At 49.9% G+C, this 26,988-nt stretch overlaps 2 protein-coding genes across 7 annotated transcripts in view; one reads left to right on the forward strand and one right to left on the reverse strand.

Moving 5' to 3' along the window:
• The first annotated feature begins 968 nt into the window (after window positions 1–968).
• Window positions 969–6,766, forward strand: FITM2 (fat storage inducing transmembrane protein 2). The gene is made up of 2 exons (XM_019748684.2): window positions 969–1,233; window positions 3,317–6,766. Exons 1-2 carry the CDS (start codon window positions 1,061–1,063, stop codon window positions 3,927–3,929), a joined length of 786 nt encoding a protein of 261 aa, XP_019604243.1. The 5' UTR covers window positions 969–1,060; the 3' UTR covers window positions 3,930–6,766.
• Window positions 6,767–10,502: 3,736 nt separating this feature from the next.
• Window positions 10,503–26,988, reverse strand: part of GDAP1L1 (ganglioside induced differentiation associated protein 1 like 1) — a 34,637-nt gene continuing 18,151 nt past the window's right edge. For 4 of the 6 annotated variants that reach the window (XM_074317192.1, XM_074317194.1, XM_019748656.2 and 1 more), the window contains 6 exons: window positions 21,073–21,265; window positions 19,904–20,077; window positions 15,173–15,270; window positions 14,279–14,393; window positions 11,226–11,893; window positions 10,503–11,127 (listed from right to left, as the gene is read on the reverse strand). In XM_074317192.1, the coding sequence (XP_074173293.1) occupies window positions 11,550–11,893; window positions 14,279–14,393; window positions 15,173–15,270; window positions 19,904–20,077; window positions 21,073–21,265 (924 nt within the window). In that variant the 3' untranslated portion in view covers window positions 10,503–11,127; window positions 11,226–11,549. Of the gene's footprint in view, window positions 11,128–11,225; window positions 11,894–14,278; window positions 14,394–15,172; window positions 15,271–19,903; window positions 20,078–21,072; window positions 21,266–21,379; window positions 22,838–26,988 lie in introns of those variants that run through there. The other 2 variants (XM_074317195.1, XM_019748663.2) reach the window with 2 other exon arrangements.

Raw genomic sequence — 26,988 nt, forward strand, 5'->3', positions numbered from 1 at the left:
GATGACTAGTGTCCTAATAAGAGACAGAAGGAGAAAAGAAACAGGCAGAGACACAGAAGGCCCCATGAAGACAGGCAGAGATTGCTGTTATGCAGCTACAAGCCACCAGAAGGCAGGAGAGAGCCATGGAAGGGATTCGCTCCCAGAGCCTCTTGAAGGAACCAACCAACCCTCTCCATAGCTTGATTTAAGAATTCTGGTCTCCAGAACTGTCAGAGAATCAATTTCTGTTGTTTTAAGCCACCACGTTTGTAGTAATTTGTTATGGCGGCCCTAGGACACTAATACAGTGGAAAAGAAATGAGTCGAGGTTGGGAAATGCTGAATTAGACTCCCATGACAAAAAAGCGAGAAGACAGCTCTGTGATAAACCGAGTGACTGCGTCTTCAACGCCCTCATGTGATCTCCATTAGCTCCCTCCTCCAGCATGTCCACGCAATACACACAGGTGTTTTAAAAGGAAAAATAAATCTAATAATTTAACATTTAAATTTAATAAATATTTTACGCTTTTATTTTCTAACGAAATTTGATTTCATGTCCCCATACCTGCATCCACATAATGAACCTCGAGCTCATAAACTAACTTTGGGGAAGGGGCTGAGCTCCTCTTGTCTCCCCATTTTACAGAAGAGAAAACTAAGGCTCCGGTGGAGGCGGTGTCTCCAAGTCTCAAAGAGAGACTAAATGATGCTGTGACTACTGCGCCCACGCCTACGGCGCTACATTGATTCTTTCCCACCTCCAGCAAATACTCCCACGAGAGCTGATTCCCAGACCAAAGCAAGACGCACAGGCCGAGATGCGTACCTACCCCACTCGGAACGTGTCGCGGGTGGCAGGACTCAGAGAAGCCACAGGAGGGAAGAGCGACGTTCGGAGAGCCGCGCGCTGCGGGGACGCCAATGGCCAAGAGAGGGAGCGCGAGCGCTTCTCAGGGGCGGGGCCTGCGGGCGGCGCGCCTGCGCGGGAAGGGAGGTGGCGGCGCGGGCCTGGGCGAGGAGCACAACGGTGGCCGAGAGGGCGCGGGGAGCCGGACGGTGGCCGACGAGGTTCGGCATGGAGCACCTGGAGCGCTGCGCGCGGGTCCTCAGAGCCACGCTGGTGCGGGCGGCCGTGCGGCGCTACCTGCCTTGGGCGCTGGCGGCCTCCATGCTGGCAGGCTCCTTCCTCAAGGAGCTCTCCCCGCTGCCCGAGAGCTACCTGAGCAACAAGCGCAACGTCCTCAACGTGTGAGTGCGCCCCGGCTCCTTGCCGTCCGGTCCCCGCTGGAGCCGATCCGCTGTCGCCTCGTCCAGGGAGCTGGGGGTTAGCTACTGTGATGGACCAGTCATTGGCAGGGGGAGTCTTCCCGGTCGTGATAGCATGTGCACGCGTGTCACGACCGAGGGACCTCGGAATAGCTAGTGTCACTAGCAGTTCGTGTGTGTACCCCCAAACCAGACAGCTGAGCCTGACTGGGCAGGGAGTGGCGAGCAGGGTTGTGTGTATGTGTGCGTATGTATGTAGGGGTGCAGGGTGGGACGGGGGTACGAACCAGCCTATGTCGCTGCTCCCTGCACCTCCCCTTAGAGTTAGGAGTTGGCCCATGCCCTGGGGGAGATGCCACCTCCCTCCTGTTTGCATGTGTCATTCCCCACGCCTCCATTGTAAGCCCCCTACCCCCAGCTTGTGACAATCCCGTCACTGCCTGTGAAGGACCTGCCTTCTCTACCCCCCCAGCACCGCCCTCCCTCCCCCCACCCCCGACCTTTGAGAGCCTTGTCCCAGCCTAGGATAGAAACCCCACACCACTGCAAGATAATCTCTCCTGGGAGTGGAACCCTCCAGTCTATGACCTTTTCCCTGGATTTCCTTGGACCTTCTCAGCCGCTCAAAGTTCATGGCAGTGGACCAGGAAAGCAACCCCAGCGGGGCTCTTTGAGAAATCTCCTTAACTTCACCCACTTCTCTCTCTCTCTCTCTCTCTCTCTCTCTCTCTCTCATCGCCTGGATTTTAAGTTTATTGCATGAAAACACTGTTGCAGTAGTAAAGGGAAACTCTGAAAAATAAAACTTTGTCCTTGATGTGGGCCTGGATTCTTCTTTAGAATTACAGTGTTGCACTATCTCCTAAACAGCAGCCCGACTTGGGTTATCTACTTCAAACCCTGGTTTCTCTCCCCAGCAGCTTCGTCAAATGCCTGACAGGTCTTGGCTCTGGCAAGATCTTTGCGTATTAGTCTCAGGGAGGAATTTTAGGACAGGCCCTTGAGTGGTGTCTGAGAAACTTTTGGAACCGGGGAAAGAGTCGTTCTGTCCTTGGCCCACCTTCCTTCCTCACGCACCATGGAGGCTAGGCTAAGAATAGATCATGAGAGTGGTAGTAACCCCAAGCCTCTTGGATGTGTGTTTACCGCAGCTAGTCCCCAGGTCAGCCACCTTTGATGAGTGCAAAGGAGGCAAACGAGGCAGCTGCTGCTTTATCTGGCCTGGGGAAGCTGGGAGCCAAGCAGCCTGGCAGACAAGTCCCTGTTGTTTGCTGATAGCCCTGGATCCTGGCGTTTTGTTCCAAGCCTCTGTGTGCTAATTCGTGGAAGGGAACTAGTGAATCATTGGCTCTGGAAGGGATTTAAAAAGTCATTTGGTCCTTTCAGTGCTGTTGAACAGCTGAGGAAATAGGCCTAGAGAAGCGTGTTAACAAGTCAGAATCAGGATTTGAAGCTGGGTCTGCTAGTATGAAGTCAAGCTCTGTTCCAAGATCGTTTCTGCCATGTAAGAAAGAACCACGGTGTAGAAAAAGCGTGAGCTTTGGGGCTGGCCAAATCTCGGTTTAATATGTGTTTGCTGATTGTGTGAGTGTGACCCTGGGAATCTGAGCCTCAGATTCTTTATCTATAAAAGGGGCAAATGATACCTTCCTCCAAGGGTAATTGTGAGTGTTCTATGGGAAGATGAGTGTATGAAAAGCTCTTGGCACTTGGTAGATGCTCAATTATTATTACTTTCCTAGACAAATAGCATAGTGCTTAAGACCACAGACTTTGGATTTGAATCCCAGCCCCACCTCTTATGACCTCCACTTTAGGCATGCTCCTTCTCTGTGCCTCAGTTTTCTCATCTGTAAAATGGAGGTAATAACAGTACCTACCTCATACGTAGAGTTGTTTAAGGATTAAATAGATAATACATTTAAAGTACCTAGTAAGTTGTTATCTGTAGCTTTCATCAGCTTTTCTCATTTTCCCTCCTTTGAGAGTCTATAGAGACCTGAGTCATGACATTGTTTTTCCTCTCCACCAAGTGTTCTTCACTTCCACTTTCCTCCTCTGCCAGGTATTTTGTCAAAGTGGCCTGGGCCTGGACCTTCTGTCTCCTCCTGCCTTTCATTGCCCTCACCAACTACCACCTGACAGGCAAGGCTGGCCTGGTCCTGCGGCGGTTGAGCACCCTCCTTGTGGGCACGGCCATCTGGTATGTCTGCACAGCCATCTTCTCCAACGTTGAACACTATACAGGCAGCTGCTACAAGTCACCGGCTCTGGAGGGGACCAGAAAGGAGCAGAATAAGCAGCAGTGCCACCAGGAAGGAGGCTTCTGGCACGGCTTTGACATCTCAGGCCACTCCTTCCTGCTGAGCTTCTGTGCCCTCATGATTGTGGAGGAGATGGCTGTGCTGCATGAGGTGAAGACGGACCGAAGCCACCACCTCCACACTGCCATCACCACCCTGGAGGTCGCCCTGGGCTTCCTGACCTTCGTTTGGGTGTGCATGTTTCTGTGCACGGCTGTGTATTTCCACGACTTGTCCCAGAAAGTGTTTGGCACCCTGTTTGGTTTGCTGGGCTGGTATGGGACATATGGGTTTTGGTATCTGAAATCATTTTCCCCAGGACTTCCTCCCCAGAGCTCTAGTTCGAATTTGAAGCAGGACAGTTATAAGAAATAAAAGAGAAACAAAAAGGGGGACGGGAGGACAATGGGTAATATATTTTTCTGAGTTATTTGTCTAAATTATTGATGCTACTACAGAGACGAAGCTTACCAGGCAGTTTTAGTGGGTGATGGTGGAGGCTGGGAGCTAGTTCAGTCCCCAGACTGTTCTTGGTGGTGTCACCCTGTGTCATAAGCACCACCATTCCCAGTCAGGCACTTTTTGTCCCTGGCAAGACTGAATCTGGACCATCCCTTTTGTCCCTAGAGGGCAGAGCTCAGGCTCAGTGAGAGGACAGAAGCAGGAAAGCCTCTTGTGTGGCTGAAGGGGAGGCCAGGGCCTCAGGACTCCTCTGCTGCCGCCTTCTCTCTCTGATTCTAGTTGGCTTTTGTTTTAACGGCTGTTAAGGCTGTTATTTAATAGTATTTCCCTCTGGTCAATTTTGCATAAGCATTTATTTCCAGCAGGGTTCTTTATAAAACTACCAACCATTGCCTGAAAAACACTCTCTGGTGTTAGTATTTGTTTTATCCGTGGAATGTTAAATATTACAGCTGGCTTGTGATTAGCTACCAAAACTGACAAACTGGAGTGCCTCTGCGACCGCGTATTGGGTGATTTTTATGTAATGAACACTGATAATTTTTCGTCTGTGTTGTCTATTTTCGGAGCAATTGTTCTCTGTCAACAGAACTGAAAATAACTCTCAGCTCCACTGCTTCACTTTGGCACATGTGTCGATTGCTTTGAGGTTTTTTTGTTTAGAACACTAACCTACTTTTTATAAACCAAACTCTTGGCTTATGATTTTAAATTCCACCTCGTGGGGTTGTTTTCTCTGTTAAGAATAAACCCCCAAAAAGTAGGCATTTTCATAATAACTTGATACATTTTAAGCTGAGGGTAATTTTACAAAATGCGGAATTGCACTGAAACTTCCCTGATCACACGTCCACACGTCCTTGGGGTAGACTGACCAACCAGTGCTTCGGTCATACGATAAGTACCTTGATCGGTCTGCTGGGACCCAAGGCGTTCTTACCTTTTGGACAAGATTATGATAAGTCAGAAGGAAAGGACAATGACTTCCTGTTGCCTTTGATGGCAACAAGCTAACCTGTTGGCAAAAATGTCCTTATCAAATGGTGTCATGACATTGACCCCACCCTCCTCTTATCTGAACCACAATCAAAAGTAAACCAAACCCAAGTCTAGTCGGCTGGTCTTGAAATCAGCCTTTTCTGTCCGCTTTCCAACACTTCTCAATTTCCCAGCTTGTCAGTCAGTGGTCTTCAATGTGAGAGTGCTGGAAAGGGTTAGAAAACTGTCACCTCCACCTCCTCACAGAGGCAGTTCTGTGCTCTGTGATGAGATACCCCTCACCTGCCTCGGGCTGTCTCCTTAAGCCTTTCAAAGCATATCTCTCTCATTTTGGATAATCATCCTTGAAGCTTCTTTGATGCCCCTCCCTCTGGTGCCCCCCCCCATTCAAGCCTGATAATAGCCTTAACTGATAAGCGCCACACTCCACTGGCTTAGCTCAAGCTTAGATTGTTTTCTTGAGCTCTGGAAAATTGTATTTCATATAAAGATCTATTTAAAATGTGTAGTTGTATCCAGTTGAGCTGCAAGTTACCTTGTGTTGATCAAAATATGAGGTATGATACTGTGTTTCCTTGAAAATAAGACCTAGCCAGACAATCAGCTCTAATACATCTTTTGGAGCAAAAGTTAATATAAGACCCGGTATTATATTATACCCGGTCTTACAGTAAAATAAGACCAGGTCTTATATTAATTTTTGCTCCAAAAGACACATTAGACCTGATTGTCCAACTAGGTCTTATTTTCAGGGAAACAGGGTACCACCTACTAGAAGAAGGTGGCAGAAACACGGGCAATGAGATTTCAGAGGGGTCACCATGGTGCTTTGGGAGCATTGGCATGATGCGATGGCCCCCTGAGATTTCTTTGCCCTCTGGAGTGGAAGTGGGGTGGGAGCCGGGGGTGGGGTAGGTGGCAGGAGTTTGTTGAAGGCATTGAAGTCTCTCCCAAGTTTCCTGTTTAGCACCAAAAGGCATCAAGCACAGGGTGACTCCTGAAGTTCATTTGTCAGACTTAAACCTCCAGACATTTCTGTCATTGGGTCTGATTCAGGCTTAGCATTCAACTGACTCATTACCAAGCCTTGTACATTGATTAGTCTTCTACCCCTTCCTGTTCATTCTTAGCACCCTTGCCTTTCTCTTGGGAACATGCCTTCTGTCCCTGTGTGAGACAGCATGGCGTCGCTGAAAGAGTTTGGGCTTAGGCAAATGTGAGATGTGGGTTCAAATCATGGTACCATTACTGAGAGCTTTCTGACCGTGGGCAAGCCTCATTTTCCTTATCTGTAAAATGGACATGATGCTATTAGGATGAAGGGAAATGATGCATGCAGAATGCCCAGCACATGGGCTTAGCAGGCCATAATCCCCTGTCCCCTTTTTCTGGACTAAGCCTTTAGAATCTTTGGGCTCCTCCAGAGAAGGCAGAGAAACTGACATCTTTTGAATGCCATTTGGGGTCTGGGTCTCCTGTTGAAATAGCCGTGTATTGTCTTTTGAAAAGTGTCTGTCGTCCCCAGGTGCTGAACAAGGGGCTTTTGAGGGCATCTGTGATCACACAATACTGCCAGGCTTGTTGTGCCTCTCCATGTCGAGGTTCATTCGCTGGTGCCTCATTTTCCATGTGCATCTGTCATAGTCTGAGAACCAGATTGTATTTAGAGAATGGCTCTTGCCACTGTTATATACACACAGATCACGTGTATGAGCAAGCAAATTAAGTAAACTGGAGATAATGAAATACCACATTCCAGCGTTTCGTGTGTTCCTTTCTATTACCCTCCATGAAGTCCAGAACCAGAAAAGCTCTGTCCACTATGAAAGCGTAGTTCTTTCTTGAGCTATTTGTTACATATATAGAGTATTTCATGGCTGTAGTTACTTTTCCTAAATCCTGTAAACTATTTAGTTTATGTTCAGTTATGTATTTCTTAGCTTGATTTACTCCTTCCCTCTACTATGTCCGTGTCTTAGAGTCCTGGGGTCTGGATCAGCCCGATTTGGGAGTTTTCTTGGCAGAAGGAGAAGAGGTAAGCCTTAGTTATGGAAGTGATACTGAAAGGCAGTTCCACAGTCCACTCCAATGAGGTCATGCTTGCAACTGCCTCATAGCCCTGGAGGCCTAGACACGTGAGGGCTTTTTTGTGCCATTTAGTGCCCACTCATTTGTCAGCCTGACATGCTTGGCAACTCCAGGTATTGTCTGTCAAAAGCTGAATGGCTCCAAGATTAGAATCTCCTCACACAGCAAGAATTCCCTGTTCGGATTCCTTGGGCAGCAATGAACCCTTCTTGAGTTCATAATGTGAGCCAGGAGCTGGGTAGGATGATAAACTCCCTCCCTCGTGGAGTTTGTGGTCCAAAGTCAGTCCCTTCAGAGCCTAAGGTGTGGGCTGGGGTCGCAAAGGTGAATTTGATACATCTATGCATTTGAGGCATTTTCTCTTAGTGCGGGGAAGACACATGAGGAACCAGCACCACCAGAAAGTGTTCCGAGGGCTGGGGCAAGGTCTGGGCCTGGGCCCATAGAGCAGGGGACAACCAGCTGCCCTGGGGAATTAGGGAATATCTTCTCAGAACCTAACGATTCTTTTGGGGTCTTAAAGGGTGAGGAGGACGTCACGCTGTTAGAGAAGGGCGTCCAGGAAAGTGAGAACAGCAGGCCCAACGACAGATAACGCTGCCATAATGTTTATTGAGATGTCCCTTCTCCAGAAACCTCACTTTTCCATCATTTTCAAAAGCGATGGAGATTGAAGAAAGGCGTACAGGACTATCAGTGTAATAATAATATAAAGAGCACTGAGCTGGAAGTTAGAATACCTGGCCTTGAGATGAGTTCTGCCACTGCTGTTTCTGCTTTTCTCTGTGACTTTGAATCAACATCTCTGGGTCTCAATTTGCTTATTTGATAAATGATGGTAGCAGACTGGATACTCTCACCATCTCTTCTACTCTATTCTGTTCCTCTGTTCTGCTTGATGAAAAATTCTTCCCAAGCTGGTTAGAACTTTTATTTTGGGAAACAACATGAAAAGAAACTCCCACTCTGTGCTGAGGTGGCAGCTGGTTTCCTAGTGAGTGATGGAGGAGCCGACCTCTGTTTGCCCTTTCTCATACCCCCCTTTTTTTCTTTGTCAACAGCCTAATGTAGTTTAGACCCGATTGCATGGGTTCACCTGGACTTATTACAGATGGGGAGCTGAAGCTAGTTCCCAGAAGGGTGAAATGCAGAAACCTTAAAAAACAAACAAAAAGGTCTCCAAAATCAATCCATTTTTGATAGCTGTTAGGAGAAGGTAGGTTCTATTAAGAGAAAACCTGTGCAGCATAGTCACCTTCAGAAATTGTCCCAGAAACCCCTAATATCTGCCAAGTTGGGGGTGGCCAGTTGGCTCAGTGGTTAGAGTTCAGTGCTCATAACACCAAGGTCGCCAGTTCGATTCCCACATGGGCCAGTGAGCTGCGCCCTCCACAACTAGATTGAAAACAACGACTTGACCTGGAGCTGAGCTGCGCCCTCCACAACTAGATTGAAGGACAACAACTTGACTTGGAGCTGATGGGTCCTGGGAAAACACACTGTTCCTCAATATTCCCCAATAAAAATTTTTTTAAAAAAAGGTATCTGGCAAGTTTTAAAGTTGAACACACACAGCACTGAAAACAGGTCCTCCCAAACCTTGGGGGGAGGGAGGATGGTAAACTGGTATTACCTGTTTAGATGGTAACATAGTAGCATCCAAACTTGAACAGTGCAGACCCAACAATATGAGTCTAGGGATTTGGGTTAAGAAAATGCTCATAGAAGTGGGCAAAGAAGTACAAAGATTTTACAGCAGCTTTTTGTAATGGTGAAAAATGGTCAAACCCACAAATACCCATCAGTTCAATTATGGTAACTCTCTATTAGGAATAGAATGCAGTCACTGCAAAGAATTAAATGGTGTTGTATTTAGCATGGAATCTGGTGGCAGAAAGTCTTGGGTTTGTGCTGACTGACTTTCAGCCATGTGCCCTCGATCAAGTCGGGCTCTCAGCCTGCGTTTCTGAAGCATAAGATGGGGGGATCATGCCTGGCCTCATTGCAGGTTCCCCACCCTAATGGTGGAGGAGAACTGAGGGAACCAGGCACAGTGTTCGTTCAAAGAGACGTGGTGCCTTGAAGTTTACAGTCTCCCTGGGCACAGACAATGAATGAGAAACTCCAGTGTGCCGAGTGTCGGAAGCAGGGTGTTCCCCCAACTGGCCCGAACATTGTCACAGCTCAGGCAGAGATGATTGACAGTCTTAGAAAAGCAAAGGAGGGAGGAGACTAAACATGGACTCAGGCCAGATTACCTGCCTGAGTTCTAATTCTGGCCACATACACTGGCTGTGAGCCCTTCAATAGTTCCCTGACCTCTCAGCCTCAGTTTCCTCACCTGTAAAATGGGGGATAACGTAATGACCTACCTCATGGAGTTGTGAGGATTAAATGAGTTGATGCTTGTAAAGTGCTTACTGAGAACAGGTTCTAGTGCATGTGAGGTGCTATATAAATAAATGTCTTTCAAGCGCACAGTAAGTTCCTAATGTGTCTTCGTTACCAAAACTACTTTAAAATCAGGAGAAAGAAACCCTATTCATGTCAATGTCTTCATTTTGACCAACTCAGAGGTGGTTAAAATGCAGTCAATGAATGTGGACGGCCCTGTCCCATAGAGTCCCGGAGACGGCAGCCTGGTTTCAGGGTTAAGTAGGAGGTAGAAGAGAGCAAGGGAGGTGTTTTCCAGGAGAGCCAAAAGGAAAAGACATCATGGATTGGTGGGGTCTTTGAGGACAGGGTAAAGCAGGTCCCCCTCTTTGAGGCGCTGTGCACTCAAAGCAATCCAAAGTCTGCCTGACCCTGGTTTCCAGGCTGCGTATTTTCGGGGCCTGAGCTGGGAGCCTTTCCGCGGTGCCCTGACTTCCCCTGTCTTCTCTGCCAGGGTGTGGCTGCCTGGCGCATGTGTGGCTGCCTGAGTGCCTGGGAGGTGAGTAGGTGGGGGTTCCTGAGGGCCACCCTGATTAGCATCTTAATTTCTGGAACAAAGTTATTCAGGCCTCGCCCAACCAAGCTGCTGTGGCCCATTTCCCAACCACTGCTTTCATCCCTTCTTGCCTTCTGCTTGCATTTTCTGAGCATGCTCTATCTGTCTGGTACCCCATGCTGCTGGGGACTGATGAAGGGGTGAATGGGTGGGAGCATGAACCGACTCTCATCTGGATGTAAACTGAAGCACTGTGTCCAAGTGAGGTGGGTTTATGTCAAGGGCAAAACTGCAAAGTCTATCCAGCAGCTGAAGCCGTTCCCACACTTAGCAACTTGAGACCTGAACTCGACCCTTGCTAGCTCTTGTGGGGCCCTGAGTCTGAACCACGTGTCTCCACCCCTCTAGCCCCAACCTTTGGAAATGAGAGCTAGATGGACAACGCAGGTTTAGAAATGAAAAGCAACTGCTTCTCCTGGATGCTTTATTGGGGACTTTCAGTGGTTTCTAAGCATGAGTGGCAGTGACACCCAGACTCACCCAACATGCAAAAGGCACAGGAAAGTGAGACATGACCAGGGCAGGCAGCGTGGCATGGTGGGGCATGAGGGGAGCCCCACAAGTGATGGGAAAGGTGGGCATTAAAGGAGATGGCTTTGGCAGAGGCTGGGAGAGGGACTTGAGGTTTATCCCCCTCCAGACCCACCCCTGCACTCGGGCCGGGACTGACCTTCTAAGCAGGTCAACATGGCTTTTACTGAAAGTCCACTTCACATGGTGGGAACACTCAGCTCCAGGTGGGAAGAGGATGATGGATGCTGCCTTCAGGGATTACCGGGAAAATGCCAAACCAAACTCACTGGCCACGTCAGGAAGGGAATGAGGCTGTGCTCATGGTGTTGCTCCCCGTCATGGCCTGGTGGTTGGGTGCCACTGTCCTGGCTCGAGCCAGTGCTGTCTCAGTCCATGTCCAGGAGAAGAATGAAGCCCCTTCCGATCTTCAGGGGCCTCCCATGGGGTGTCTGGGCCTCCAGCCCTACCTGGAGGCTGGAAGAGTTGAGTCTTGATGTTGGCTTTGTCCTGTGGAAGAGTTCCCTGGGCAAGAGGGAAGGGGAGGCGAGGGGTCAGGCCCTCTGAGCCCCCAGCACCTCCCAGAATCTGGGCCATGGTGGGTGAAACAGCCTGGGACTCACCTCAGATCCTAACCAGTCCCCACAGTTCCATCTTGAAACCTTGAATCGAAAGAAAAGGCATTCGTGTTTTGTTTATGATCTCTCTCTCTCTCTCTCTCTCTCTCTCTCTCTTTCTCTCCTTTAGTAGAGCCGTGGCCTCAACTCACGGCATTGGCAACGTCTACTTCTAAACTATGGAATGTTTTCACATTGACAATAGAATTACTCCGAACAAGGGGCAGGGAAAGGCTGTCCAAGTTCATGAGACAGTGCGTTACTGAGAGCTCATTGGGGATCACACAGCACAGAGACACTGACAGTCAGACACCAAGCCCAGGCCTGGCTCTAGATGTATTTTTTCTTGAGGTACCAGTAGGCAAAGTAGCCCATCCCGCCCAGGGAGCCCATGAGGAAGGAGGCCCCAAAGAAAGATGGCGGTTTCCGCTTGACCAGCCGGAACGCGTTGGGGATGACGGCTGACAGCAGCGTGGTGTGGATGTCACCAAGGACTTTCCGGAAGGCAAAGCGTTTCTGGACCCTCTCGAAGAAGGACTGCAGGTTGGGCCGGCTGCCATCTTCCCAGTATTTCTTGGACAGTCCCAGGAACTTGAGGCGATGCAGGGTGGCTCCCAGAAGGACGTCAGCCAGGGTGAAAGCACAGCCGCACAGCCACAGCTCACATTTCTGTCCTAGTGGGGGAGAGAGAGGAGGGGGAGGGGGGTTGGGTGCGGGAGGCATCAGCTTTTCTCCCCCCACACACTCACTCTTCTCTCATGGACTCCTCTGGTGTTGGTCTGCCTGCCATAGCATTTCCCCAAGGTCATTCATTCCTGTACAACTTTAATGATTTTGGCCATGTCCTTACACCATCCCTACGATCCTTTTTTTCATTTAAATCAACTGACTTTTTATATGTGCAAGAACTGAGCTTTGGGAGTTCAAGATTTAGATACTGGGCAACAAGAGAAACCAGTAAAGGAGCATGAGAAGGGGCAGCCATGGAGGTGGGAGACAACCCAGGACAGTGGGGTGTCTGGAAACCAAGATGAGAAAGTGTCCCAAGGAGAAGGGCATGCTCAGGTGGGTTCAAATGCTGCAGAGAGGTCAGGAGGCAGCCTGAGAATGGTGATTGCATTTGGCAGCCGGTGACCTTGGTTAGAGCAGCTGGCGTAGATGCTGACAGCAAAAGCCTGGTTGGAAGGACTCCAAGAGAGAAAGGGACAAGAACTGGAGATGGCAAGCAAAGATCACTCTTTCAAGGAGTTTTGTTGTCACGGGAAGGATGCACTCAGAATCTGAGACACGTCAAGAGTGGTTTTGTACGTTGGGAGGAAAAAACCAGCATGTTGGTGGGAATGATATTGCGAGGGGGTAAATGATTCTCCAGGAGAGAGTGGAGAGAATTCCTGTGTGATGTCCTTCAGTGGATGAGCATGGAGGGCATCTAGTACACAAGGACTAGTCAAGGACAGTTCAGCCCTGGTGATAAGAGGGAGTGTGGGGTACCATAGTGCATCAAATCAAAGTCGCCATCAAATGTAAGACATCCACCCCAGATGTCTTACAGAGAACAAGTGAGTACAGTGAAGCAAGAGAAGGGCGGGGGAGTGGAAGGGCCAAGCAAGGGGCGTACTTGTGACGGTCAGGGAACCACCACTCGGTACAGGGAGAGGTGAGCATGAGGGGGTGCAGGGCAGTGAAAGGAGGCAGGATCAGGGGTGGAAGGCCCCAGCTATAGACTGGATGAGTGTAGACAGATTTGTAGAGCAAGGACTGAGCCCCAGGGCACTTCAAAGCTTAGATATTGGGCAATGAGAATCCAGCAAAGTTTCATGAGGGGAACCCTGTGAGGCGAGCGTGGTGTGATTTCCTTAATCCTCACAACAATCCTGTCTGGTAGGTGCTTTTATTATCCCTGTTTTACAGATGAGGAACCAGCGGCACAGAGAGGTTCAGTAACTTGGCCAAAGCCACACAGCTGTGTGACCTTGAGCAAGTCCCATCTCCCCGAGGCTCAGTTTTTTCATCTGGAGGATGTACATGCCTTTAACTGTCGTATGTATTAAGCTAGTATGTTCCAGGCGCTGTGCTGAGGGCTTTTAATTTTTACGAGTCCAACAAGGTGGGGTTAAGGTTTTAAGTTGCATTATTATCATCCCATCTTGCAGATGAGGAAACTGAGGCCCCAATAGGGAAAGCACCTTGTCCAAGTCACACAGTAGAGGCAGCAACGCTAAAACTAATGCAAATCTGTCTGACTCTAAACTCTTTTAGAACACTGTGCTCCATGACATTTCAATATACACACAGTAGGTGTGTGTGTGTGTATGTGTGTGTAAGCAATGAGTGTAGCAGCATATGTTGCATAGGCTCCATAAATTTGCAGAGTTGACTAGACAAGACTAATAGGCTACCCAAAACAGCAATGGGAAGGTCCAGGATGAAATTTGAAGGACCGTGGCAAAGATGGAATGTAAAAGGAAAAAGGAGCCGAGTGGTGTGGAAAGGGTGCTCCAGCCTGGAAGAACTACAGGAGCAAAGGTGTGCAGGTGGGAATGAAGCTGGCATGCTCAGGGTCCAGAGAAGAAAGCCACTTGAGAAAAGGAAGAGTTACGGTCAGAGTCTGGGTGAGCCTGGGTGTCTGGCTGCAGCATGAAGAAGCCACAACATGTCCTTAAGCAGGGCAAAGGTCACCATCACCACCACCACCATCATCACCTTCACTAACCTTTATTAAATACCTACTATGTGCTAACTGCTGATCTAAGCACTGTACGTGTATTACGTGTATTATTTCATACAATATCTCAGTGTCTCTCTGAGGTAGGTCTTATTACTATCCCCATTTTATAGATGGAAACTGAGGTCCAGGGAGGTGAAGTACCTGACCGATGGTCACTCAACTAGTGAGTGGCCAAGCTAGGACTTAAAGCTAGGTCTGTCTGACTCCATGGCCCATGATCCTAACCACCTGGGAGGTCCTCTGAGATCTTGGAATAAAAGAGGTTGGTACTCGGCAGGGACGGGGGGGCTGGATGGGACCAGCACCCACCTACCCCAGGGCTGGTACCCACCTTCGTTCTCAAGCTTCCTCTTCTCCAGCTCAGCCTCGATCTGGTCCAGCACCATGGCCAGCTCCCCGAGGATCTTCTTCAGGTAGCTCACATCGTCATGCTCCAGGATCTTGGCCTGGGGGGCAGGATAGGCAGGAGCCAGAGGAGCTGAGTCGGCTTCACTAGAACCCGGATGACCAGAGCTTGGCCCAAACCCCTCTGCAAACCCAGCCTCCCAATATCCCGCCAAGAGTATAGGGTGCTCCGCAGTTACAAAGCACCCTCATCTGGGGCTCACAACACTCCCGTGAGCTTGACTTCCTGCCCAGATCCCTTTCATGCGGCTTGTACTCTCAGACACCAGCTGCTGTGAGGGATGGTTGATAGCAGCTCATAGCTGCCCCTTCTCCGGAGAATTGCCATTAGCCAATGAGGAGCTGCCTGGAGACACTTGGGAAGTTATCCCACACCCCCCACCAGGCAATCGGTAGCCAATGACTGACTGGGGTATGAAAGGCTGGTTGCTTGCCTGAAGGTGGATTGGCTTTGTGGTCCCCCTTATGCTTCAGAGCTTCCTGTGGGGTCAGGTGAACTTTGCCCCTTCCTCCTTCCTGCCCCTCCCATCCTTACCAGTGTCTCCTCAAGGCCACACTCACCCAAGGACCTCTGTCCAATGCTCTGCTATTAGGGACACAGCCCAAGACATGGGGAAACTGAGGCTCCAGGGGACAGTGGCTTGTCCAAGGTCAGAGAGCCAGGAAATGACTGAGAGGACGGGGTTGGAAAAGCAAGCCAGGGAATTTTCCATTTCGTGTTATCCACTGACCCCCTTCTTAGAACCAGTTTTCTCCCAGTGGTTCTTTTCCATGGAAAAGATGGTGGGAAAGAGGACTGAGCAGGCCTGGAGGCACTCACCATGAGCTTCTTCTGTTTAGAAAGGTAGGGCTCTGAAAGCTGGGGTTCCTCTTCATGGTCCAACTTCATGAGGTCTGTCGTGGCATTGGCTAAATGTCCTGGGGAAGGAATAGGAAAGGTCCTGTCCTTTCAATGCCCAGCATCACCCCATTCCTTTCCTCACAAACTTGGTCCCATCCAAACACTGGTCTGGGAAGGAACCATAGCAAAGGCCAACACTCAGATGCCAAACTGCCCGAGGCTCAGGATAGTGGGAAGGACAGATACAGAAAGAAATCGCTATGACACAGCATGGTCGATCCACAAGGAAGAGTGAACAGAATGCTGTGGGATCCACAGGGCCACCCGACTGGGGCACAGGCATCCAGACCCCTCACTGAAGACAGCCCACTTTGGAGGATGAGTAGGAATTTTCCAGACATGGATATAACACTGAACTTGGACACACGCGTCCTTCAGTGATTGTCTCCCCCAACCCCCTTCTGTAGAGGGGCTAAATAACGTTCCACACTCGTAAATGGCAAGCAGGTTTTGAACCTGGGTCTGTTTGATTCTTCATCTAGTGCTCACTCACTGTACCCCTACAAGGAAAGACTTGGTTATTGCAAGAAAAACTGTAAGAGACCTTTGGTGTCTTGAAACTTTCACTTTGGGTGAGGCAACTTCCCTGGGGATTTAGGGACTCGATGACGCATCTTTCCTGGGAAAACTGGCCTTGATGCCAAAAAGGCAATGGTGACAGAAAGTGAGTCAATGATGGAATTCAAGCCAGCATCTTGAGAATTATTCTTAATGGGAGGGAGGAAGTAGCCTATAATGTAACTTCAAAAATCGTTGAAAGTCTAACTGTAAACAGGGTTTTACAAGAGGAGGTGGAAATATGAAGTGGTATAAGATCTTGGGTACTAGTCCCTCATGGGGCAGGATTTCTCTGGAATTCTTGGTCAGTAAGTCTGGATAATGGTGGGTCCAGTGTGTGGTGGTGCCCCAATCCTGCTCTGCCCTCTGCCGTGAGCCCAGCTCTACTTTGACGTCCCTTAGGCTTCTCGAACACATTCTGGCTCATCTTCCCCGCTGCACCTGCTCCTCCTCTGCAGTCTCCCCAAATTGCAGCATCCGTCCCCCACACTAAGCTAAGCCAGATGCCTGAACCCCTCCTTCTCCCTCCTTTCCACCCCAAATCGGTCCCAGGTCCTGCTGATTCTTCTCTGTAATCTTTCTCATATTTATCTTCAGCTCTCTGACTATCCCTGTTCTTCTGTTGCCTGGTTCATTTTGACTCACCGTCTGTCTGTCTGCACTCTCTCCCCTCCAAGTCTTTCTCCCCACTTCTGCCAGAGAGATCTCCAAATACACACTTGACCATGTCACTCCCTACTTAAAACCCATCCCTGGCTCCTCACTGCCCTCAGCTAATGTCTAAGCTCCTTAAAAGACCCAGCAGGACCCATCTCCTCTCCCATCACAGACTCCACTTTCATTGAGTTCTCCCAATTGTCCCTGTCTCCAGATGGGAACATTTTAGCCACTCCAAATGTTTGGCATTCCCTGAATGTGCTAGACCATTCCAAATCTCCAGGCCATTGCTCACATTCCTTCCTCCTGGAATAGCCTTCTCCTGTATTCCTGAAAACCCCCTTGCAGATCTAGTTCAAGATCATCTCCTCCACTGATCCTCTAGGAGGTCTGACCACTCATTGCCTTTGTCCTCCAGTGTATATTACAGATTTCTGCCAGAGAATGCAAACACACTAAGAGGTATCATTGCACAACTTCATTTACATTTTAGTCTATGCGAAAATGCCCTTTGGATTTGTGCAGTGCACAACCTAGATTGCTGTATATGGAGATTTTGCTGCTACTGTACTTATCTCTGGACGTATGTGTCTTCCACTATCTTGTTTCCCCGAAAATAAGACCTAGCAGGATCATCAGCTCTAATGAGTCTTTTGGACCAAAAATTAATATAAGACGTGGTCTAATATAATATAATATAATATAATATAATATAACACTGGGTCTTATATTAATTTTTGCTCCAAAAGACACATTAGAGCTGATGGTCCAGCTAGGTCTTATTTTTGGAGAAACAGTAGAATCAGAGCTTCTGGAGAGCAGTGGCTATGTCAAGTTCATCTCTGTTCTCTTAAAACCCAGTACTGACCTGGCACAGAACAGGAGCTCAGTCAGGGTTGAATGAATGAAGGAAGGAAGGAATGGAATGAGTGAGTGAATGAGGGACCACAGTTTTTCAGCTCCTCCCTCTGAGATTTCACCATTCACTGCCCTACCTCCTGGCCTCATAAAAACCCAATAAACACATTCCCAGGCCTTGCAGCTTCAGGCTATATTAAGCCTCATTGATGTTTCATGAACGTGAAGGTCAAGTACAGCATTTTCTCTCTTGCCAGTCACTGGGCTGCCCATGTGACTCTCTTGAGACTCCAGGAGGGCAGACGAAGCCAAGAGGGGAGACCTTGGACTGATTGGAGGGTCACTGCAGGGCGACTTCTGCGTCCCATGAGGTCTCTGCCCCCACTACCCCGCTGGGCTGGAGCCCTGAGATGCTGGGCCTACTGTGGCCCCCCCACTGCCTCTAGGCACCTTCACATAGCTCAGGGCAGGACAGGGGAGTGCCTCTGGCCCCCCAGCAACACTTAGGGACTGCCTCCTCCTAGTCCAGGCTCACCTAGATGACAGTTGGGACTCCTCACTGCTCCACCCACGCTTCTCAGTTGAGTGACTTTGTAAAATGAAGATACAATCATGTCACTGCCCATCACTGTTTCTCCGCTGCTCTTTGGATAAAATTCCAGTTCTGCCAGACCTGCTCCCCAGACTCACCCCATCAGCACGTGCTGTCCCCCTGGGCTACACTTCAACCACACAGAACTTCCTTCCATTCCCAGAACACCTAACACCCTCTCCTGCCGTTGAACCTGAAAGGAGTCTCCCTCTCTTTCCCCTTCTAACTCCTAGTTATCTTTGGACATTGCTGCATTGCAGAATCCTTCCAGGCCCCAGAGGCTGGGATGGGCATCTTCTGTGGTCCCCCAGCCTCCATGCTCCCCTTATCATAACACTGATTGATACTAGGTTAAAATTTTCTAAATCGATTTGGTTTTGAACAGCTTGTGCATGCATACTTATTTAAAAATTCAAACATTCAAGAATGTACAGGGAAGAGTTAACCTCTCTCCTCTCAACCTGCAGTCTCTTAGTTCTGCTCCCCCACAAGCAAGCATATTGGCAGCTTCTTGTGTATCGTATCCTTCCAGAAATACTCCTTGCTTTTGCAAGCATCTGTGTATCCACCTCACCCCTTTTCAAATATATTAATGATGGCACACTAGATGCATTTGTTTGCCTTTACTTTTTTTGTTCACTAATATATCATAGAGAGCTTTCCATTCTTCTCTGCTTATTTTTTTTAACAGCTGCACAGTATTCCATTGTATGGGAGTCCTAGAATTTATTTATCCAGTTCCCAACTCATGGGCAGCTGCGTATTTCCAACCTCTTGCTAGTACCACCTATGCTGCAATGAATATCCTTGTACATACTTATTGTGCACACATCCAAGTGTAACTGCAGGACCACCTCCAAGGTGTGGGCCTTCTTATGTTGGATACAGAGTGCCAGACTGCCCTCCTGAGAGGTTGTTCAAATTTACTTAGTCGCACACTGTAATTACCTGATCACTTATCTTTCTGCTTCCATCGGAACTATGACCCTGGGAGGATAGATGCTGTGTCTGTCCCCATCTGTCCCCAGCCCCCTGCCCCAGGCCTGGGTCATAAGAAACCTTGTAAATATTGTTGACTGAATATGGACAGGAAAATATAGATCAATCCTGCGTGTTGTTTGAGGGCACTCTAAAGGGACGAGATTGGGTTCCACAACCTGGCCCCTTCCCACTTCGAACATCAGCCTCATTCCTTTGAGAGGGTGGAAGTGATCATTTACTGAGCACCTATTATCTACTTAGAATCATCCCTTTTCCTCTGTTTATAGGACCCCATGGTGTTTGCACAGAGCCTGGACCAAAGTCTGTAACCAGTTGTTGATGGGTAACCTGATTTAATCCAACCCCCATTTACTGGGTGCTGGAAACAAAAGGATGAACTAGGCCACGGACATGTCCAGGCTGGCAGTTAGGATAGTACGTGGGTGATGCTTGAATCAGAAATCAGAGACCCCACGGGGGGGGCTTGCCATATCTGAGCATCCTTCCTTGATGACGGCAACTCTGATGTCACTCAGTGCCCTGGGCTGCCAACTAGAGCACTGACTTCCCTGGGCCCCAACTCTAGATGTCTGGGGCTGGGACTCCTGTGGGGAGGTGCCCCAGCTCCCCATGAGCAAGACAAGCCTCTGGGGAGACATAGCCCTGTTACCACTCTATGGGATAGCAAGACAAGAGTAGGCGCCAGGAGAGGGGAATGACAGAGAGACTGCCAGAGAGGGAGAGAGCGAATGCGATGAAAGGCCAGATAGAGTGATGGAGAGAAAGCAAGCAAGAGGCAGAGAGAGACACAGAGAGAGACACAGAGCGAGACAGAGAGAAACAGGGAGAGTCAGGAAGAGGGAGAGAAGGAGGGAAAAGAGGAAGAGACAGGCTAGTGAGAGGAAGCGGAGTAGGAGGAGGGAGGACCCACATTGAAAGGGAGAAGGTGAGCAAAGAACAAGGTCTCCCTGAGGGGGCTCGTGCGCCCCACCCCAGGCACTCACTGCGGATCTCGGCCGTGGCGTACTTGGGGATCATGGAGTCAGTGGTGAGCTCGGGGTGCAGGATGCAGCCATGCGTGTAGGCATCCATGGGCAGTGCGTCCAGCAGCTCGCGGTACTGCAGCACCCGTGCGTGCTGTGGGCTGCCCGCCTCGGGCATCAGGGCCACCACGTGCTCTGCAAGGCATAGCCAGGGGCTGGACTGGGGACATGGGTCCTGCCTCCACTGTCCACCCCCGATTCAGAAAGCCCAGCCTCTGGTACCCCAAAACCCCAATTCCAGCATCCTGGAATCCCGAAATGTCATGGCCCAGATGTCCCGGGCCCACGCCCTTTCCCAGACTCCTTGAGATAAAGTGCGGTCCAGCTGAAAGGGGGATCCTAGAGTTGCAGCCCGCCTACCTCTCCTCCTGGAGCCCTCCAAGCGGTTCCCTGAGGGGCAGGTGGGGGTCTGGGCCCCTTGTTGACAGACTTCAAGAGAAGCCTGGATGCTTAAAACTAAACTCCTTGCTTTTTAAATGTTGGCAACATACTCATATTCTTTTTAACCAGTGGGCCTTGATCCCCTCTCAGCTGCTGTTTGCAGCCTCTGCTGTGGGCAGTGAGCTCCTGAACAGAAGAAGCAAGGCCAGAGGGAGAGAAGGGGAGGGGACATAGTGTTCTGCAGGGTTCTGGGGTGTCGGCCCTACTCGGTCTGCAAGGTTCTAGGATATCTGGGCTCCTGTCTGTGGGTTTCCTGGGAGTCTATGGCCCTGGCTGTGCTTACAGGGTTTCAGGAGGCTGGGCCTCCTGCCGCCCTGGTGTCCCTGGGAAATCTGGGCCCTGTCTGTGGGGACTCAGAACGGGGTCTGGGTCCTGCTTGTGCCTGAGGGGCCCCCAAAGATTTGTGGCCATGCCTGTGACTCTAGAGTTCCTGGAAAAGGAAGCTGTAATCCCAGAGCTCCACGCAGGGTGGTGCTGTGTGGACCATACCCTTTCCTGGAGTACCAAGGGGGGGGGGGGGTTGTGGGGTCCCCGGGGATCTGTGGCTATGCAGTTCCTGGGGGGCATCTGAGGCTTGCCTGTAGCCCTGTGGCTCCTTTCGGGACAGACTGGGCCTTGCCCACGGCCCCAGAGCTTTCTCCCGGCTTGCCAGGGCTCTGGGCCCGCGCCAAGGGGTGCGGCCACCGTACCTCCCGTGAAAGTGCGCTCCACGTAGTCAATGATCTGGTCGTAGTCGCTAATGATGTTGTCGCGGTGGATGATGACGGGCACCTCCTCGCCCAGGTTGAGCCGCATGAACCACGGCTCCTTGTGCTCGCTCTGAGGCAGGCTCACGTCCCGCTCCTCACACACCAGGCCCTTCTCCGCGATCACCAGCCGCACCTGCAGGCGCCAGGGTCAGAGCGGGGAAGGCGAAGGCAAAGGCGGGCAGACACACAGGGACGGTCTGCCCAGGTGGGGGGGGGGCATGTGGGAGGGAGGTCAGAGGTCACTCACAGGACGGGCACGGTGGCTTCCAGCCCATTCTTGGGCACGTGAGGGGGGGTTATCTCCCAGGGGCCTGGGGCCTGGTGGTTACGGGGCTGGGTTTCACAGCTGCACATACACGGGATAGGACTCCTGGTTCTGCTGTGTGAGTTCGGGCAGAATCTTTAAACTTTCTGAGCTTCAGTGTCCTTATTTGCAAAATGGAAGTATTAATGGTACCAACCCAATGTCTGGTATATAAATGGCACTCAATTCACAACCAACATTATCATGATTGGACTCTCAACCTGGCCTTGAGGGATGGAGTTGGCCAGGAAATTTGCCGAAATTTTTTATCAGCAGCTAATTATTTCAAATTAGTTGAGAAACAAAATGAGGTGAAAAGTAATTTGCTGACATTGGTCAAGCCCTTTACTGCCCCAAACACCTTCCCCTCTGTTTTTTATGGATGCTCACAACAGCTTTCTAGAGGATGGCAGCGTGGGGACTATCTCCCTGTTTTTCTTGATGAGAACACTAAAGCCCAGAGAGGGCAAGTAACTTACCCAAAGTCACACAGCAATCTAGCAGCACACCTAAACCTGGAAGAACTGGTTCTTGACTCCCGGACCAGTGGACTCTACCCTGGGGGCTCCTTCCAGGGTGTCCTGGATCTGCCCCCTCCTTAGTCTTTCCCTATATCTCTAGGGGGTCTCAGACAAACATTTGAGCTGGTGGAAGCTAATGGAAAGCCTTGAGGCTGGGGCATGTCCTGACCCAGCCCAACCTTTCTGAGCTGGAATACAGTTAGTGACCACCTAGTTCAATTGCCCCCTTCCTGTGGACTGAGACTCAAAAAGAAGGTGGGACTTGTCCAAGGTCCCCCAGCAAAAAGAGAGTAAGTGACTCCACCTCTCCTGAGCATCAGTGTTCCTCCACACCCAGGTGGAAGCTCTGGGGACTGGACATCCCCAGCCTCTCTCCCAATGCCAGGAGTTAGAAGCCCATGGGGTCATGGGGTTGCATGGGGTCATGTTCAGAAACTTGGACTGGGTACCAGATTATGTCAGTTCAAATCCCAGCTCTAGCACTTACTTGCCAGATGACTTGGCTTTACAAATAGCCTTCCACTGTGTGCCTCAATTTTCTCACCTGTCCAATGGGAGTCCCACTAGCAATTCCCTCAGAGAGCTGTTGTGAGAATTAGATAATTAGTCACTGAGGAACAGTGCCTGGAATACAGTAGAGGTAATGTGACTTGGCTACTTGCATTAGACTAGGTTTTGAAGGCATACAGATCTGGATTTGAAGCCTGGCTTGGCTGTTTATTTGCTGTGTGACCTTGGACAAGTCACTTGACCTCTCTGATCCCTAGTTTCTGTGAAATGAGGAATTTAGTCCACTCCTTCAAGGCTGGCGCGAGGTTGAGATGGGATGATGTGGGTGAAGTCCCAGCACAGGAGGTTAATACATGGAGTCTAACATCACTATTATCTCACACACACACACATACACACACACACACACACACACACACACACACACACAGACTGTCCTACTCCCCCTGGTTGATGTCCTAGAGTGCTTCATGCCCCACGCTCACAGCTCACAAGAACACTCCCTTCTGTTTGGTGAACTGTGGGGAGGGAGAGGTAATTAGCCCCCAAAGCTCCAACACTCCTTCACAGATTCCTTTGCTTCGTTAGGCAAAAGCAGGTCCTGTAGACAGCACTGGGGGCAGGCACCCTGTCACTGCCATGGCAACGCTGTGTGACCTTAGAGCCATCACTGCCCCTTCCTGAGCCTCCTCTTTCTCATTATTAAACCAGGGGCTGCAGCCCTGCCGGGAGCTGACACTACATTCAGACCACGCAGGAGACAGGGCTGTGGGAGGGAACTGCTGGGTCTGTCTGAGAGACGGGGAGGAACGGTGGCAGAGAGTAAGTACGCGGGGGTGGCATCTGTTGGGTCTGGGTGTGTGAGTGTGCAAGTGTCTGAGTGCAAGTGCCTGAGCATGAGCGGCAAATGTGTGTGTGTGTGTGTGTGTATATATGTGCGTATGCGTGCATGAGTGTGGGTGTGTATGCATGAGTGTACCAGTAAGTATGAGTATTCAAGTATTGTGTGAGCGCGTGTGCATTAGTGTGGATATGAGTATGAATGAGCGAGAGCACCTGTGTATGTGTATATTTGAGCTCACAGGTGGTGACCGTACCCTGGAGAAGCACCAGAGCAGTTGAGGCTGGAGTTCATTTGTCTGCAGCCCAACTGCCCCATTCCCTTCCTGGCCTCCTCCTGCCTCAGAGACGTGGCTCTGCCCAGTCATCCAGCGTCTGGGCCAGCCTGGGGCCTCTGAATGGGTGGAAACAGAAACCAAACTAAACCTTTGCCCTTGGCATGTCCAGCATTTGGACTCTGTTTTGGCATGGCACTTGCCCCCAGGGACCACTCCTGGGCCATGACCTGGGACTCCAGTGAGGGTGCCAGGTGGGGCTGCTGCCTGGGAAGGGGACTATCTTTAGAGGCATAACAGTCCTGCTTGGAGCTGCCTTGGGTCACTTCGGCAAGCAGCCAAGGAGACTTCCTCCTTTCACTGAGCTGTAGGCCAGAGCCATGTGCCATCCTGCGGGGGAGGGGTACACGGGAGGAAGACAGGCCCAGGTGAAGGGCATGCAGTCGCCAAGGCCATCTGCCATCTCTGCCTCCTGGGGGCTGGACCAGACTCAGGTGGTCACCACTCAGTGTGAACAGATATCAACCATCTCTGGACAAACTGTGGTTGCCTGAAATATACTCACTGGTGTTTCATTGTCATGATCAGACACTGTCACGCCTCACTCAAGCCCTTGTTGATGAGGCAACTGGGATGGGTTGGGTCGGTGTCTCTTCTCAGCCATTTAGTTGCTGTGTGACTTTGGAAAAGATACTTAGCATCTCTAAGCCTCAGTTTATTTATCTCAAATACCTTATTTTAAATTAATAAACTTTATATCTTAGAGCAGTTTTAGTTTTACAGAATCAAATACCTTTTGTTTTATGTAACACCTATTACAGTTTATAAATTTGTCACTTTCCAACACTTATTTAGTCAGTGGCTACTCTGTAGCAGGTCCTGTTCTAAATATGGGAGACTCAGCAGTGAACAAAGATCGCTGCCCTCGGGGAGCTGACATTCTAGTGGGGGCAGACTGATAATAAGCAGTTAAAATGATAGGGTATGTAAAATATGATGAATGCCTCAGAAGACAGGAAAAATACAGCAAGGTAAAGGGAATTGGGGATGCCAGGGAGACAGGTGACAATTTTAAATAGGGTGACCCATCGCGGCTGGCCTCTCTGAGAAGGTAACCTTTGAGCAAAGGCTTGAATGAAGTAAGGGAGTGGTCTACAAAGGGATCTGGGGATGACTGCTCCAGGCATAGGGACCGCCAGTGCAAAGGCCCTGGGGTGGAAGCATGTCTGAAGAGTTTGAAAAGGCCACATGTGAGGAGGCCAGTGTGGCTGGAGCACGGTGGGTGAGGGAGAGGAGGGGAGAGGTCAGAAACGAGCATACACTGGAAACTTATAATCCAGACTCCCAGACCCAAGGATCCATGAATAAATTCAGGGAGTCCTTGAACTAGGATGGGAAAATTACATGTTTATTTCAGTGATCTCAAACTGACATTTAGCCTTTGAGTATAGGTGACAAAGTATGGTAGTGTTAGCAGTGCCTGTAACATTGTCACCACTGGATCAGATATTTTCATCACTTCACAGTTGTCGCAGTTACACTCATCGCGACTTCAATATTACAGTAGTTATCATTGCTGTCACTGGATTGTGTTATATAATGGGTTAATACGGAAACATATGTCATTAGGTAACAAATCTGTTTTAAAAAGTATGTCAATAGCTGTACTTGAATATGACTGGTTTCCTTTCCAATCTAATAATCCTATGTATTTTATTTTATTCAATTAAGACCATTGTTCTGAGAAAGGTCCACAGGCTTCCCCAGATTGATGAGGGGTCCATGACCCAAGCAAGGCTGGGATCCTGCATAAGGGCCTGAGGCCATTATGAGGACTCTGGCTTTTTCCCAGAGGGAACTGGGGAGCCACTGCAGGCTTCTGAGCAGAGTGGTGAGATCTGCAGCTCTCACCTGTGGGTCTCCCGGGGAAGGGGTAAATGGTCAAGTGCATTGTTATGTACAGGGCTGGGGGCAGAGCCCAACAGCTTGAAAGGCAAAGCCAGGGTGGGAGGTAGAGGTCATTGACTTCCCTCCTGCCATGTCTGGAAGAGGGCCTCTTAGAGACATGTTCCGTCTTGGGTGTCAGGGCCCAGACCCAGGCCTCTTACTCCTGGGGGCCAAAGGCTGGGACAAGGGCTCCCCACAGGTACATCCAAGACGAGGGCAGACCCTGAGAGGATGGGGCGAGCGAACCTTGAACCAGGCTTGCTGTGCGGAGGCAGGGATGGATCTCTGAGACTCACTCTGGTGGAAATAACAACAGTAATAATGGTTAACTCTTACATAGCACTGTTCTGAGAGCTTTACGTGTATTAACTCATTTAATCCGGACAAAAACCTAACGAGGTAAGTAATAGTAATATGCTCATTTTACAAGAGGAAACAGGCACAGAGATAATAAGTAACTTGCCCAAAGTCACACAGCTAGTAAGTAGCAATCTTGTTTTTATAAAAAAACTGGCTGGTATGCGGACAGGATGCTGAGAGGGCTAGGGGCACAGGGAGGTAGGGCAGTCCTTCCTGCCTGGGGATGGAGGGAGGCAGCTTGCATCAAACATCTAGTCCATTTTCCTGTTGTGGAAACAGGACCAGAGAGGGTCAGCACTTACTTGAGGTCACACAGCCAGTAAGCGGGAGTGCCAGCACTAGAATGATGGTGTTTGATTCCCTGCACTTTTTGCCCCTCTGAACCTCACCTCCCCAAAGGAGATGGGGCTGGGGTCGGGAACAGCCTCAGAAATACCCTAACATCAGTACCATGCAATTAGAGCCTCCTCTGAACCCCACGGCCCCAAACGATCACCTAGGATGGTACCTGAAAGTTCACTATTAGGGTGCAGTTTCTTAAGGCACTGAGCAAGTGTGTGACTGTGCATATCGTTCAGTCTTCACAACCCTCTTCATAACCCTCTGCATACTCCTAAGCATATGAGGGAGCTGAGACCTACGAGAGGTGAAGACACTTGTGTGACAAAGTCACACAGCTAGAAAGTGGCAGTTGGGGATTGACCTTGTGTCTGGTAAGTGTAGGTACACCTACTGAGTGCCTGCTATGTGCCAGGTGCTGTGCTAGGTGATTTATATGGAGACATTTGCTGAATCCTCCCAATGACCCTACTGGGGAGGGGAAGACACTATTAATATTCTCAATTTACAGATGGGATAACTGAGGTAAGGAGGTTAAGAAACCTGCTCAGGATTCCCCAGGTGGCCAGTGGTGGAGCCAAGATGGAAGCCTGGGCAGTCTGGCCCCAGAGTCTGGGCTCTGGATCCCTCACTGTCCTGCTGTCCTCTGGCTCTGGAATAGTCCCCAGATGCCCCATGGAGCCACCAGCATGCCTGGGGGTGGTCTGTTTTTGCTATCAATAGTTTATGTACCAGTAAGGACAGACTCCTCACATGCCCC

Source organism: Rhinolophus sinicus, linkage group LG13 (genome assembly GCF_036562045.2).
Source record: "Rhinolophus sinicus isolate RSC01 linkage group LG13, ASM3656204v1, whole genome shotgun sequence".
In the NCBI taxonomy this organism is placed as follows: Eukaryota; Metazoa; Chordata; class Mammalia; order Chiroptera; family Rhinolophidae; genus Rhinolophus; species Rhinolophus sinicus.